The sequence below is a fragment of the Schistosoma mansoni genome (assembly GCF_000237925.1).
Source record: "Schistosoma mansoni, WGS project CABG00000000 data, chromosome 3 unplaced supercontig 0124, strain Puerto Rico, whole genome shotgun sequence".
Classification (NCBI taxonomy): domain Eukaryota; kingdom Metazoa; phylum Platyhelminthes; class Trematoda; order Strigeidida; family Schistosomatidae; genus Schistosoma; species Schistosoma mansoni.
In genome coordinates this window covers 829,718-844,402 of record NW_017386010.1, presented here as the reverse complement: position 1 = coordinate 844,402, position 14,685 = coordinate 829,718, and the positions used below count along the sequence as shown (strand labels likewise).

The 14,685-nt window shown below is 34.3% G+C and overlaps 1 protein-coding gene and 1 non-coding gene across 2 annotated transcripts in view; both read left to right on the top strand.

Annotated features, from left to right (window-relative positions):
- Smp_138100 (hypothetical protein) overlaps positions 1 to 14,685 on the top strand; it is a gene marked incomplete at its 3' end in the record, with an annotated part of 87,411 nt that overhangs the window by 11,634 nt on the left and 61,092 nt on the right. The window contains exon 4 of the mRNA XM_018791273.1: positions 5,521 to 5,703. Coding sequence (XP_018645550.1) covers positions 5,521 to 5,703 — 183 coding nt within the window. The remainder of the gene's footprint in view (positions 1 to 5,520; positions 5,704 to 14,685) is intronic.
- Positions 4,910 to 4,976, top strand: Smp_tRNA_01310_Gln_TTG.1.1. The gene has a single exon. It is a non-coding gene (tRNA).

Here is a 14,685-nt window from a genome sequence, read left to right as displayed (position 1 = left end):
AACTATGAAAATACTAAATCTCCACAAAAATCTCTTCTGATAATACTTATTTATCTGTTCAGACATAATTGTAAACTATTGTCTAAATGAAAGACTTTTCAGAGAAGATTTTCTTTTGGACAATATCATTTAGTAGTGCTGTACAATTGTATTTACCGTCAAATGTTTACATGGAATTATTGAGTCATTAATAGAAGTACTAAAAGTCAATCAGAATTTAAAGTTTTGTAATAGTCAAGAAGTAATAAGAATGGAATAAAATATAGAAACCAGATGTGAAAGATAATACACTTATTGATGAAAATATGAATGGACACATGTCAAAACAATCCACAAAATGGTATAAAGAACTGAGAAGTGAAGAATTATTGACCACTTGAAGAATACAGGATGATGAAGAAGAGGGGTGTTGGGGATGCTAGATCTCTTATTTTTGTAATTTTATTTTGGAAATCTTAATTTATCGCTTTCGCACCAAAAACACCTACGTTTATCCTCAGATTATATTTCCCGCTTGGAAGGACCCTAAATGTCATTAGTTCGTTTCCTCTTTTAATACGCTATTTTGTGACGTTTTCCAAGGACACTTTTATGTTTTATATACACGCTTAAGTTATGTACCTGTTTTTTCGTGCTTCCGACTGCTTGTAGAATATACTTTTCCCTAGGCTGAATCTGGTTTTCTCTCTCTAGTTAGCAGGGCTGGGACACAGTGAAAAGGTTAGCTCGTCTAGTTGTCGTGTTGCTGACTTCCGTTCCGTTTTTCGGTTTAGTTGAACCGTAATCTCTTCAAACGTAGTAAGAGGATAATTTATTTCGACGGAGATACAGTCGTAGAGACCTTGAGAAATAGGCTATCCAGATCGTTGTTGAAGACCCTTTATTCAGCTGAACTACAAACTGTATTTTACGGCAGATGCCCGATACAAAAATGTGTCAAAGATATACGGCCTACCCCATTGTGTATTTATCAGTTTACTTGCTCCTATAGAACTTGTTATGGCAATCGCACAAAGGGTGCTCTTTCCAAACACATTTCCAGGGACTATCCAGCATCATTATCGAAACGTAAATGCAAAATGGCTATTGGCTCGATTGTCGAACATCTGGTCATTTTTGGTCATATATCCATACCAGAATATTTATTTACATTTCTTCACGATGTTAGACGAACTGGTTCGAAGGAGTAGTAGATAAGAAACTTGTGCATAGCAAAGACTTTGGAGATTTATCATTTCAAGCCCGATTTCTGTATTCAGAAACAGTGTACTCACTTCCTTAGTTTACCATAATCATAACATCTCTTCATATTTTGTCAGTCATTTCTTTACATGTGTTCATTTTCCATTTTTTCATCTTCCCGTTATCAATTATTTCTCACATCTCAGTTCTATATATCATTTTGTGGATTGTTTTGACATGTGTTCATTCATGTTTTCATCTTTCTTAATAATCTTTAAGTGGCTTATCTTTCACATCTCATTTCTATTAGCGACTGTTATTGACTCAATAATTCCCTGTTTTCATTATAACAATTTGACGGTAAATACAATTGTACAGCACTGCTAAATGATATCGTCTAACAAAAATTCTCTCTTCTCAAATATCTTTTTCCATAGTTATTGCATAAATATTTGGATAAAAGTCTATTATTATCATTACTATTATTATTATTACTAGCTAGAGAGAATACTAGAGATTGTTTAGTGGACTTTCCGTGTCCACCAACCCGGTTAAAGTGCCGGACATTCGCTTTTTGTCCTCTCAATTTTGTAAACAACACCCCCGCCACGAGAAGGCAGTGAGTAAGACTTCCCTGGCAGAGACTTTATACGCGTGACCATGTGAGAGCATTTAGAGAGGGAGAGCGGAATCTCCCCACTCTCAGCCGTACCCGGGGAATTGGGAGCGACTTTGGCTAGACAACCGTTGAACACCAGATTGCAATGGACAACTATTTCATCTTGGTGTGGAACTCCTCAACATTAATTCATATTCGCGACTATATCATGGAATGAATTGAAAAATAAATTTCATAAAAATATCACTAAACCATTATACTCCGAATCATAATAACAATTGGATGTGATGTATGAGTGATTAATAATATTATATACTTCCACCTACGCATTTATCAATTATTCGACAAAATTGACTCTGTAACTTAGTATGTACTCATCGTTTTCACACAATTATAAACACGTATACTTTAATTTCTGACTTTATTATTGTTATTATTACTAGTAGTAGTAGTAGTAGTAGTAGTAGTAGTAGTAGTAGTGGTAGTGGTAGTGGTAGTGGTAGTGGTAGTGGTAGTGGTAGTAGTAGTAGTAGTAGTAGTAGTAGTAGTAGTACTGAATAACGTCAATAGTGCTGCTACAAAATGATCATCAATATGATGATAATAGTACACTTAACATTAAAGTCATCTTATGTATTTAATATTATAATTCCTGATTTACATATTTTTTTTTTAAATATTCGTCTTTCCTGACTAATTTCTTATTGTAGATGTGATATGAGAAAGAAAGAAAAAGAGACATAAGTGTATACTTACACCATACAAAATATTGTTAAATGTGTATACATGTGTGTATAGATATGTATATGTACGTTTATTTCCATAACCACTAAAGCACAGCTAATGAGACACATACACACACACACACACGCATATACACGTGATAAATACGCAATAAAATTGTGCAATATTACAGTTGATCAATAGTCATTATGATAAGAATAATGACTATTGATAATGTCGAAGTTTAGTTACTTAGTTAGGTGCATTGATTTATGCACACTCACTTTAAGTGTTTCTACTATTGATCTGTTTTTTTTTGTGTCAAGGTTATTTATAGATATAACTAAAGCTAAATTGAGTTTATATCATCGTATTGGATAAATAAAGCTTTGGGTTTATGAGACAATATAGTGTGATTGACCTAGTGGTTTAGTATAATATTTCGATATTGTTAATTATTATTGTAAATTAATTCACTTAGATATTAGTCGGTCGAATAATTCAATTTATTTGTTGTTAAATATTTTTGTACTGACTTGAGAGGTTAAACGTTTGGCATGAGATCTGGAGGTTGTGGATTAGATCTCTGGTAGAGTTGTGGATGCTCAATTGTAAGAATTCCACATATTAGGTAGGAACATCTGTTATCTGCTTTCAGATTTTCGATCGATGTCTAATGCTTAATATATGGTTGTGAAGTGTTAACTTTAAAAATAATTAATATTTGTTGATTACTAGCATTTGATTATGATTTCTTACAAAACATTGCTCATGTATTTTGAGACTATTGCTTGAGCAATTCTGATTTCAGATTCAAGATACTATGTAAAGACGGTAAGTCGGTTGATGAGGTTGTTAATTTCCAGTGACTGAGGTGTCTGGGATTCAACTACCTCCTACCTTGACAGTCGGTGTATGATGGTATAGAAGTAGGCTAGTGGAAAGTTAAGGATGGTCAAACCAAGACATACATCAGTTCATCAAGTCATTGACACTGATTGTTGAACTAAGTCATACTGGTAGGTGCAGATAATCTGGTTGGAGTCCTCACTGTTGCTGTAACCGATACTTGAAGATATTCTGAGACATGTCACAGAATCGGTCAGAATAACTCGAATCCAGCTACTTTTTGTTTTCCCTTAAATCTTGAGTTTCAAAACTGTTTCCTACTTTCATATCCTAATAATTCACTCTTTCTATTGGATTCACATCACCCCATGCAAATACTGTCTATTAACACTGATAATACTAATAATCCAGTATAATGTGGCAATTTTAACTGACTTACATATATTGCAGCGTTTACTTTATTTATGACTGACTATTTTTGTGCTTCATTTGCTTTCGTATTAGTTATACTTGAATAGAAATCCAAATTGGTTTCTCACTGAAATAACAAACTAGTATAAGTCAGACTATGAATGAGGGCTTAGAAGAACTAGAACCTCGTCTGATTCTATAGGTATATGGTTTTGTTCCCGAACCTTAAGTGGTTGTCCTTAATACTACCATAGCATTAAATGACCAACCTTTCTTGGTAGCAACTAAAGAAACAAATATTTCATCTAATTTACTCTGAATGGCTCAAAACCACAGGCAAGCTCAACCATTGCATCAAATTATTAGCTATGGTCGGGAACCCAGTACCTACTACAGGTCGGTGACCTAATTTTTTTAGTAAATAACTTAACGCTTAATAGATATAAGCAAAGCAACTCATTTATTGCATTCAAGTTTATTCCCCAGGTCATATACTAAATTAGTTTTGTAGTAGCTGATCTATTTAAACCTTTACACTATTCACCATACTAAATATTATATTAGCAGTATTAACTACGCTTTACATATTCTGTCTATTATATCAGTTCGTATATCATTATGTTTAGTTTTATGTGTAGATCCATATATTGATTTAGAATCGTGCCTATGAAGGCGAAGTATGTAGAGGACCAATATTAATGATAATGGTAATAATAATAATAATAATGTTTTTACTGCACCCGTCAGTAAATTTTTTCTCATAACTGAAGTATTTTACAATTAATCAAACCAAAGAAAAACAGTTTTTTGATTTAGATGTCCCTTTGATCTAACTATCACTTTGAATAGTTTCTAAATAAAATAAACTGTTGTCTAGAAATACTAATTTACCAATGGCTTTTAAATATAGATGATCTTGGAAGTATGTGTTGGATGACAATTAATAAATCATCCCCTTTCTGTTAAATATATTATATTTTTACCTTTATGCCTTCTTTTAGTATTGTTTCTTTGAATCTTCCCATTGATGTTTAGGACTGAAACTGGTCAGTCTCTAATTCAAACAAACAATACTAAATGAATTTAAACTTCACCCCATCACACAAGCAAGTGGCTATCAGGACTCAGTGGCCAAGTGGATAACGCGATGACGTTTGAAGCGAAAGGTACTGGGTTCGAGTCCCAGAGTGAACATCAACTCTGAGATGCAGGTACATCCAGCTGACGAGTCCTAAATAGGATGAAACGCGAGTCCTGGATTCCACTGCTAGCCACTATCCATTTTTGCCTACATGCCTTCTGTTCATCACCATTAGTTCGCTGAATCTTTTTTCCCACCAATATACTAATAACTGCTAAAAAGGTGTTTAAATTAAGTTACAATTATATGGCATTAATATTACACTGTGTTTGGCAAGCATAATTCTGAGTAGTGATCAACATCATGCGTATCTGGTCTTTAAAGTACTAATGTAATTCTAATGACTTACTTGTAATGCAATTAATAGTTCACATGACTCGACATCGTGTAGATTATGTAGTTTGTAGGTAACTCACTTTTGCTATATCGATCCATATATTTTGGAGGTCACACCACATCTTAATTTTGATATATTTGGATCAACGCACCAAGGAGTAGACAAACATGACATCAGTCAAGTACTTAGTGATGTTGACGATTTCTTTCATAGATATAAATTTATAAGAAAATACATGCCTTTATTTCTCATTCTTAGTTGTCTTATATGGTCAATAAAAACTGTACAACAACCGGTCATCGAAATAAAAATATTAGTCAACTGATATCAACTGATATGGATAATCTTCAATTATTAAATGAAGTTTCAAAACAACATTTACGTATTAATGCATTGGAAGAGACTAATCGAGATTTAGAAAAGAAAATTAACAAATTAGAGGTTAGTTTTGTTTTTATTTTGTGATCGTTTGTAAACGTTTTCATCGTCATTTTATTTTCAAAAATCTGAGAACTGTTTTATGATCCCTTTGGTTAAGAATACTTACTTACTTCATTCGTTTAGTATTGTGTTTGAATCTTCCCATCGATGTGTTAGAACTGGAACTGGTCAGTCTCTAATTGGCATATGTAAATACTGTGCGTATTGCCTCGATATAGCCTTAATTCACAAGCATTGTAAGCAAAGATGGATAGTGACTAGCAGTGGATTTCAGGACGCGCGTTTCGTCCTATTTAGGACTCGTCAGCTGGATGTACCTGCATCTCAGAGTTCATGTTCACTATAGAACTCGAACCCAGTAACTTTCGCTTCAAACGCCATCGCGTTATCCACTCGGCCACTGAGTCCTAATAGCCACTTGCTAGTGCAATGGGGCGAAGTTGAAATTTACTTAGTATTGTTTGTTTGGATCTTCCCATTGATGTTTTTAGGACTGCAACTGGTCAGTCTCTAATTTCATTTTATAATGTTTTACATTGAAAGAACAAATATCCAATAGTTACGTAATAATGATACAGATGAACTATTCCAACACAGGATATAATAGCACAAAAGCCGTTGAAATGAGTTAAAAACATCCCCAATGATTATCTAACCTTCGCACATAAAAAAATTGATAAAACAGAAAATCAAGAAAGTGTAATGTTGTTTCCATCGATAATGTTACATTATGAAATTTGACGGCATTTATGTGGGTCTTTCAGACGTGCTTGATGATCAATCATTAAGAAAGTAGATTTTAAAGTACCAGAGTCATTTCAACACTCACAGTTTAAATAATCTGAAAATGATGATTTAAAAAGTGTTTTTTGAATTATTCTGGTAGCACTAACTTAACATCAATGTTCCTTTTTTTAAGCTATTGCAGCTATTAATTGTTTCAGTATTAGAAATTACTATCTACCTTTTTTATACCGAACTTCTCAGATAATTAAACTGATGTTCACGGTCGAAAATTAATTCGTTTTCTCCTCACTGGATCCATGGGGTCCCCATCCTATAGGTGCTCTTCTTGCTTCTTTGAACAGCATTAGAGCGACTCCTTGCGTGTGATGAGCGTTTTCTTCCTCATGACTAGAGTACAGCAGCATCTTTCCCTTATCTAACCTTTTCTATACAGCTGGGATCTAATGGTTTTCACTTATTTCGAGAACCACCAAGATGTATCTCCTCACTTCCGCAACTAATTGACTGTTCCTCCAAGTCTTCTACATTGTCCGGACATTCCATGTACCTACGTTAATTGTCGCACTGATCGTTAGAAAGGACATCGGCCTAGCGACCTCTGATGAATTTCGGCTTTTACTAAGAGGTGTCATAATTCTTCCTTCAACTTCCAGGACAGAGTTTAACTGGTTTAAGTGACTTTTTCTGGTTATCGTCTTCTTAAAAAGATTGTTTTCAACAGGATGGGGTTGCTGACCCACTGTTCGACCCTAAACCTCTATACGGGCTTGGGACCGACAGTGACCTCAGAAGGACTACAGACGGAGTTAAAAAATAATGAACTTATGAATAAAATAGCTTCCATGTATTATGTTTTGAATTAAATGAGCCACGCAATATGACTTTCATCGATAATTTTTACAGAACATAGATAATCCCCTGTTTTTTTCTTTAGCTATGACTTCTGATATGTTTGAGACGATTTGTGGTTCAGATGGATAATTTAGATGGAGCTTTGTTCTGTTAGCTGGATGGTTCAATCGTGAGGCTTTCATCGTTATTCTGAACAATATTATCAGCACAAGCTCAAGGCGGAAGTTTGTGCTGATGATATTGTTCAGAAGAACAATGAAAGCTCCAAGATCGAACCATCCAGCTAAGAGAACAAAACTCCACCTTAAGCATGATTTTTGTCAGTATAAATCTATCTAATATTCCTAAGTTATGCATGAAGTTGATTATATTGATATGTTATTTTGTTCATTAATGATAAATACATTCACTTTTAGTCTATAAGCTAGGTATCCTGTAACATCTAATAGGAGTAAGATGTTTTCTTCAAGTTAAGAGATATACCTTGGTGACGAGTTTCAAATAGCATACCTTGGTCCTATGGTGGTCAATTGCCGCTCGAAAAGCTTATTTTTAGCTTATCTGACTACGATTCTGAGGGATACACAGATTCGAATATCATAAATTTTCAGGACTCTTTATCAATTACGCTCAACCACATGATAAGAAAACAGCCAATAAACAGGTCTGAAATTTCATAACAAAAACAACAACGGTGCGACAGAAGTTTGATAGGCTTTTAAAAGTTCATTCTCTGTCAGTGTTATAATCATCCTATCCATTATCATAGTTGGATCTATTTCTATAAAATCTAGAAACAAATGCCAACAGGTTTAGAACTATTGATTTCTTTATATATATATTTTTTTTCACAAAATTACTTTATGATATGATCGACTAAACTGACACTATAATAATGAATGGGTGACACTGTAAAAAGTCTAAGAGATAACAAATAGAATTATTTTCTTAACTATAATAATACCAAAAGACAACAGATGGTATACAACCGAGAGGAATTATTATCTAATCAAAAAAGCTCAATTATTTACATACATTTTTTGAACAAGCTAAATATTATCATTGGACAACTGCTGAATACTTGTTTAGATTGGTTTTTAAAATAGAATAAACTATTCACTAGGATTATTTAAATCATGTTATAGCATAAATCAAAATCGGTAGTAATTAAACTTCCACCTTATCGACTATTAGTCTGAAATAATGATATTTAATGAAACTAAAACAACTTTAAACCTTAGTAAACTGGTGGGAATCCATTCCCGGGTGCATAAGTCTAACAGCTGTATTCCTGAGCAGACTCCAGAAATACCGTTTGTATGTTCAATACCAAAAAATGAGCACAGTTAGTCAATAACCAAGACAGTATGTTGAATTTAAATTTAAAGATCCTTAAACTTAAAATACTGATTTTGAGTTCTGCTGTGAAAATCAGCATTAAGAGGCAGATATATCCAGTTAATGAACCTCAAACAAGAAGGAAACGCGTGTCTTGGATTCCACTGTTATCCACTATCCAACTCGGCTTAAAATAATCGATTTCGTGGATTGGTTGAAGTTAGACATTAACACCGTTGAATGCCGGTCGGCTCAGTGGTCTATTGGTTAAGTGCTCTAGCGCGAGACTGATAGGTCCTGGGTTCTAATCTCGTGAGGCGGGATCGTGAATGCGCACTGTTGGGGAATCTCACGATAGGACGAAATGGCCGTCCAGTGCTTTCAGGTTTTCCATGGTGTTCTAGATTCAATCGACTCATAATCTCAACTATATAAAATTACTAAAATCTCCACAAAACCCCCTTCTGATAAAATAATAATGTTTGTTTCTGATTTTCTCAATTTTTTAAATGCATAAACTAAATTCCTTTTCAAATCACAATGTATTTTTATTTCTGCCTTTTTTTCCCACCTAATTATGTTCCACATTAAAAGAAAGAATTATCACAACGTCCAAATTTATTTAATCTAAGAAATTCATATGAAGATTTACAAAGTTTAAAATATAACAGACAATGTTCAACAATACGTCCGACTACTGTATCTAATCGATCAGCTACATTATCAAACAATATAAGTACATTAAGTAAGTTTCATTTACATCATCAATATCAAGATGAGTAATTGTCTTTATTTCAGTGTTTCTATTTTGAGGTAAAAGATCTCGAACCTACTGTATATTTTATTCTTCTTTTCTATTTATCGCCCATTGTTCATGGTTTCGCGCCGTTTTATTGAACATTTTTATTTTATTCACTTAGTATTGTTTGTTTGAATCTTCTCATTGATCAATGGGAAGATTCAAACAAACAATACTAAGTGATTTTAAACTTCATCCCATTGCACAAGCAAGTGGCTATCAGGACTTAGTGCCGAGTGGATAACGCGATGACGTTTGAAGCGAAAGTTACTGGGTTTGAGTTCCTCCAAGAGTGAAAATCAACTCTAAGACGCAGTTACATCCAGCTGACGAGTCCAAAATAGGATGAAACTCACGTCCTGTATTCCACTCTTAGCCACTATCCATATTTTTATTTTATGTACAAGTTTATAGGACGAAACAGTTGTTCAGTGTTTTCTAAGTTTTCAATAGTCATTTAAGGTCAATTTATAATGTAAACTATAAAATTTAACAACCTTCATAGATGCCTTACACTAATAATGATCATGCACTAAATAATAGCTTGTTATGATAGGTAATTTACTGAGTTCTATTGTGAAACGATGACCAGTGAAGTTCAACTATGTCGGATATGGAGTATTTATCCATCAATGGTATTGAGAGATGCTTGTACAATATCACGAATTTATGCAAACTAAAAATATAAACTAATGAATGCTCACTAAGTAGTTTAAATATTAAGAGCTCGTCAAGTGACCTAAAGGTCCTGATTTTGAACCGAAAGTAAAGTTATGGATGCACATTTCTGCGGAGTTTGATGCTAAACAGAAACAGTTGTCCAGTATTATTTATTTATTTATACACATAAATATTGGTACATGGAAGCACCAGATACATATGCGCCACACAAATCTCATTTGATTTGTGTGAGGGCTGTGATACTGCTCAGGTGCCCAAACCAAAGCAGGTGGTTTTCTTAATGGGCCACACCCCGAGCCTTTGTTCTAAAGGTCTGATCCACAAGGCAGTGGAGCATCGTATGGAGATGCAGTCCCATGGTAGCCGGTTCATACGCCATTCGTTTCATCAGGATCCTGGAGCCCATGTGCACCATTGGTTTTGAATCAGGGTTTTCCAACTCCCCTGGGTGGACGTTCCATGTCCACCAACCCGGTTAAAGCACCGAACATTCGCTTTTCGTCCTCTCACTTTTGTGAACAACACCCCCGCCACGAGAAGGCAGTGAGTAGGACTTCCCTAGCTGTCCAGTACTTTCAAGTTTTCAGTTGTTTCCTAACTCAAGTTAGTTCGTAGTGTAAACTATGAAACACATCACTCCCAACAAATATCTGAGACTAATTTGACAGTTTCGTATATTTTCACTAATTATAAAGTGGACATTATTGTTTGAGTCCAACAATGACATATTTCTTGGAAAACATAGCAACTCTTTTCAATAATAATTGTCAATAATTAAGTATATTTATTTTTTACCAATGAAGGACTTACTTTTATTAGTGGAGTTTTGTTCTCAGTGATGGATAGTTTTGTCGTGGAGCTTTCATTGTTATTCTGAATAACATCATCAGCACAAACGTCAGGTAGGAGTTTGTGCGGGTGATGTCGTTCAGAATAATGATGAAAGCTCCACGACCATACTATCCAGCACAGAGAATAAAACTCTACCGAAATCATCCACCTGAGCTAAAAATCTTCTCCACTTACTTTTATTGTCAAAACGGGTATTTATTAGTATAAATAACTTGGTGATTCGTTAGTTTAAACTAATCTAAATAGCTTAACATAAAGTACACTGTCTGTTTATGTGATTAGTTATTCAAAGTGATTCAAATTCAACTACTATACTATAGGTCAAAATCTCTCAACATCTACTTCGATTAAGACAGTCAAGTAATTTCACTAGCCCTCATATAAAGCGTTTAGCTAAGTATGTGCAATTGTACTTATTAAATGAATAGCCGTATTTCTTCATATATATAGTTTCAAGAGTTATCTTATTCAATGACATTAATTTATGAATGTCAAACGAACTGTAAGAAATTTCTTCATCAAATGATGTTAAGGACTATTTGAAAATCGTTTCCTTAAAGTTTTAGAGCTCATCGGTAGCGAAACTTTTAAGTAAAGTGAAAGTCATACGTTTATTTACTTATAGAGTCGTTTTTGTGTTAGAATGAATTCAGTTGGTAACAACATTATTTTAAAAGAAGAGAATAAATTATCAGAAGGGGTTTTGTGGAGATCATATGCTTACTAGTGACTGACTTCGAGAAGTACATCCAGGAGTTCTAGTGAGAAGCAGTGACCAGTGGAGTTCAAACCATGTCTGTCGTGAGATATCAACTCACTGAAGACAATTGGTGAACGGTTGCTCAACTTCGTGGGTCTGTTGAAGTTAGACATTAACACCGTTGGATGCCGGCCAGCTCAATGGTCTGTCGGCTAAGGGCTCTGGCTCGAGACTAGTAGGTCCTGGGTTCGAATCCCGCGAGTGCGGGATCGTGGACCCGCACTGATGAGGAGTCCCATAATTGGACGAAACAGCCGTTCAATGATTTCAGGTTTTCCATGGTGGTCTAGCTACAATTGACTCACGCTTTCAACTATGAAAATAAATCTTTGACGATTGTAACTTTTATTTAAATAAGTCTTCAAAAACACCACATTATCATCTGCTTGTGATCAATTTCAATATTCGTGCAATAGAAACACATCTGATGTCTTTGATCAAATAATATTCGTTCTTCATGTGAAATTGAAAAGTTTGAAAGTCTTACCATCTTTTTGATTGACACTTTTTAAAGCTTTATTGATGATATTTATCACGGATTGATGTCAAACGCCAAATCAGTAAATCATGCGTTTTATCTTTAACCCATTGAAGCATATACATTGTTGATGAGTCCCAAGTTGGGACTGAGCACCTGACCAATACTCTCTGATTTTCATCCTTACCATAAATAAGATCGTTCCTTGACAAATACCACCTACAAACTGAACAATTCTTCAACAGAAATACCTCTTTGATTTATCAGTAAATTACAAAAAAACAAACAAAATGCAAATATTTGTAAGATATGGTCTTCTTTTACTTATCAAGTGTCTGTTTTTAAATAACTATTACCGACTACGTAAACATTTGCTATGTACGTTGTACTAATCCCCTTTTTACTTGCCCATTATGAAGTAACATATCAAGCTGAATGACAGATCATCACATTGAAGTGTTACATGTGTTATGGATTATTCAAACGTATAATCATCAGTCTGACTAAGTTTTTGGTTAATCCTACTTTTTTAGTCTACATATTTATTATGATGTAAGGATTGTCCACAAGTCAAGTGTATAATGACTTAGAAGTAGTAAGTGTCCGGAAAATATGAATATATACTTTTCATCATATTGTGACTAAATAGACCAGTGTGTGATGTGTTAGCGTTTCTACCGCAACCTTCTGGGTCCAAGTCGCCAATTTACATATAAATACTGATATATATATATATATATTGGTGAATTCAGGTAACTGATCTCATAAAAAGATAAAATATTTGCTTTTAAATTCTTCTGTTTGTTATAATTGAATAATTAAATATGAACGAATAAGATCCCATATGTCACATGCTGTTGGTTGCGTTCTATTCTTTGACCTCATTATTTTAATTAGGAACCTCCGGTTGACATTTTGGGCAATATTATTAGTACTGACCTCATGTAGAGTCTATGGATTTCAGTATTCCATAACCGCTGAATGTTAAGCGTATACTTATGACCTTGTCTGTAAATGGCTATCCTTGGAATCTTTTTCTGCTCTATATGCTGTCTTATTTCTGTAGACTGTTTTTAGTTGAGCTCCAGTCAGTTAAGCGGTTGACCTTTTTCTTGTAAATATAGTATACACAGATATTCTTGTTGATTCGCGATCGATTTGAATGCCACATGTTTTTTTCTTCGAGTTCTTCGGACCAGAATTTTAAAGCCTTCCGAAGGAATTCTCTGCCTGTGGATGACTGTATAATCGGTGACATGTCATACCATTATACTCATAATCTATGTCTAAATATTAATTAACTATTGATGTTTTCCTAAAGAACAACGAAAGATTTACAATTAAACCATTATGCTCAAAAAACAGAACACCACTAAACATATTCGCATAAGCAAAAATCTAAATCATTTATTCCTTTATCTAGTTCTCTATCTGTTTTCCACAATTTTATTGTGTGAATTATTCGAAAAACAAGCATAAAATTACGTCCATCAATTTAACTAAACTATTCATCATTTTTCTCAATTAGGTCATGAAAGTTACTACCTAAGTCATTAACGGTAAACATTAAAGAAAAATTGCTGGTATATTTGTTTTATGAGAAGTTAATACATTTGTTGTACCGACACGTTTTACATTTTTCGATTCATGTGTAGCAAAATGTAGTTGAACACTTAATTATAAGTAAAGATGGATAGTGGCTGATAGTGGAATTCAGGACGCGCGTTCCGTCCTATTTGGGACTCGCCAGCTGGATGTAACCGCATCTCGGAGTTGATATCCACTTTGAGATGCAGGTACATTCAGCTGACGAGTCCCAAATAGGACGAAACGCACGTCCTAGATTCCACTGCTAACCAATATCCATCTTTGCTTACCATGCTTGTGAATTAAGGCTATATCGAGGCAATACGCACAGTATGCACATATGCCAATAATAGACTGATCAACTGAAGTCCTAAATATCAATGGGAAGATTCAAGTAAAACAATACCAAGTGAATTTGAATATTTAATTATTTACTTGAAGTTATTTTGAAGATCGAGTTAACTTATAAGTGATGTTCACCACAAATAGACCTCGTTTAACGTACGGTTGAAAATCAAGGGCTACTGGACAGCTGTTCCTTCCTAGTAAATGACTCAATAACAGTATACAACCATGACTACAAAAATCAAACCTAGGACCTTTAGTTCTTTTGAAGAGTGCCTAATGACTAGAAATACTGAGTTAGAATTCGATGATGCAATTTAAACTTTAATTAACTAGCAACCTTACTCGATGACCGTCCAATAATTTTTTCACGGTTGATAGAAAGGATTCTCGACTGTACTCCGTCCAATCTCCTTTTCCATCATTCTAAATACCTGTAGAAGTCTCCTGAACTGCAAAGTCACTTCGTGTTTTAATCAAACTATGCACACAAAGATTATTTTCTCAAATTCAGCTCGTCATATAGACAGTAAAGTGGTGTTC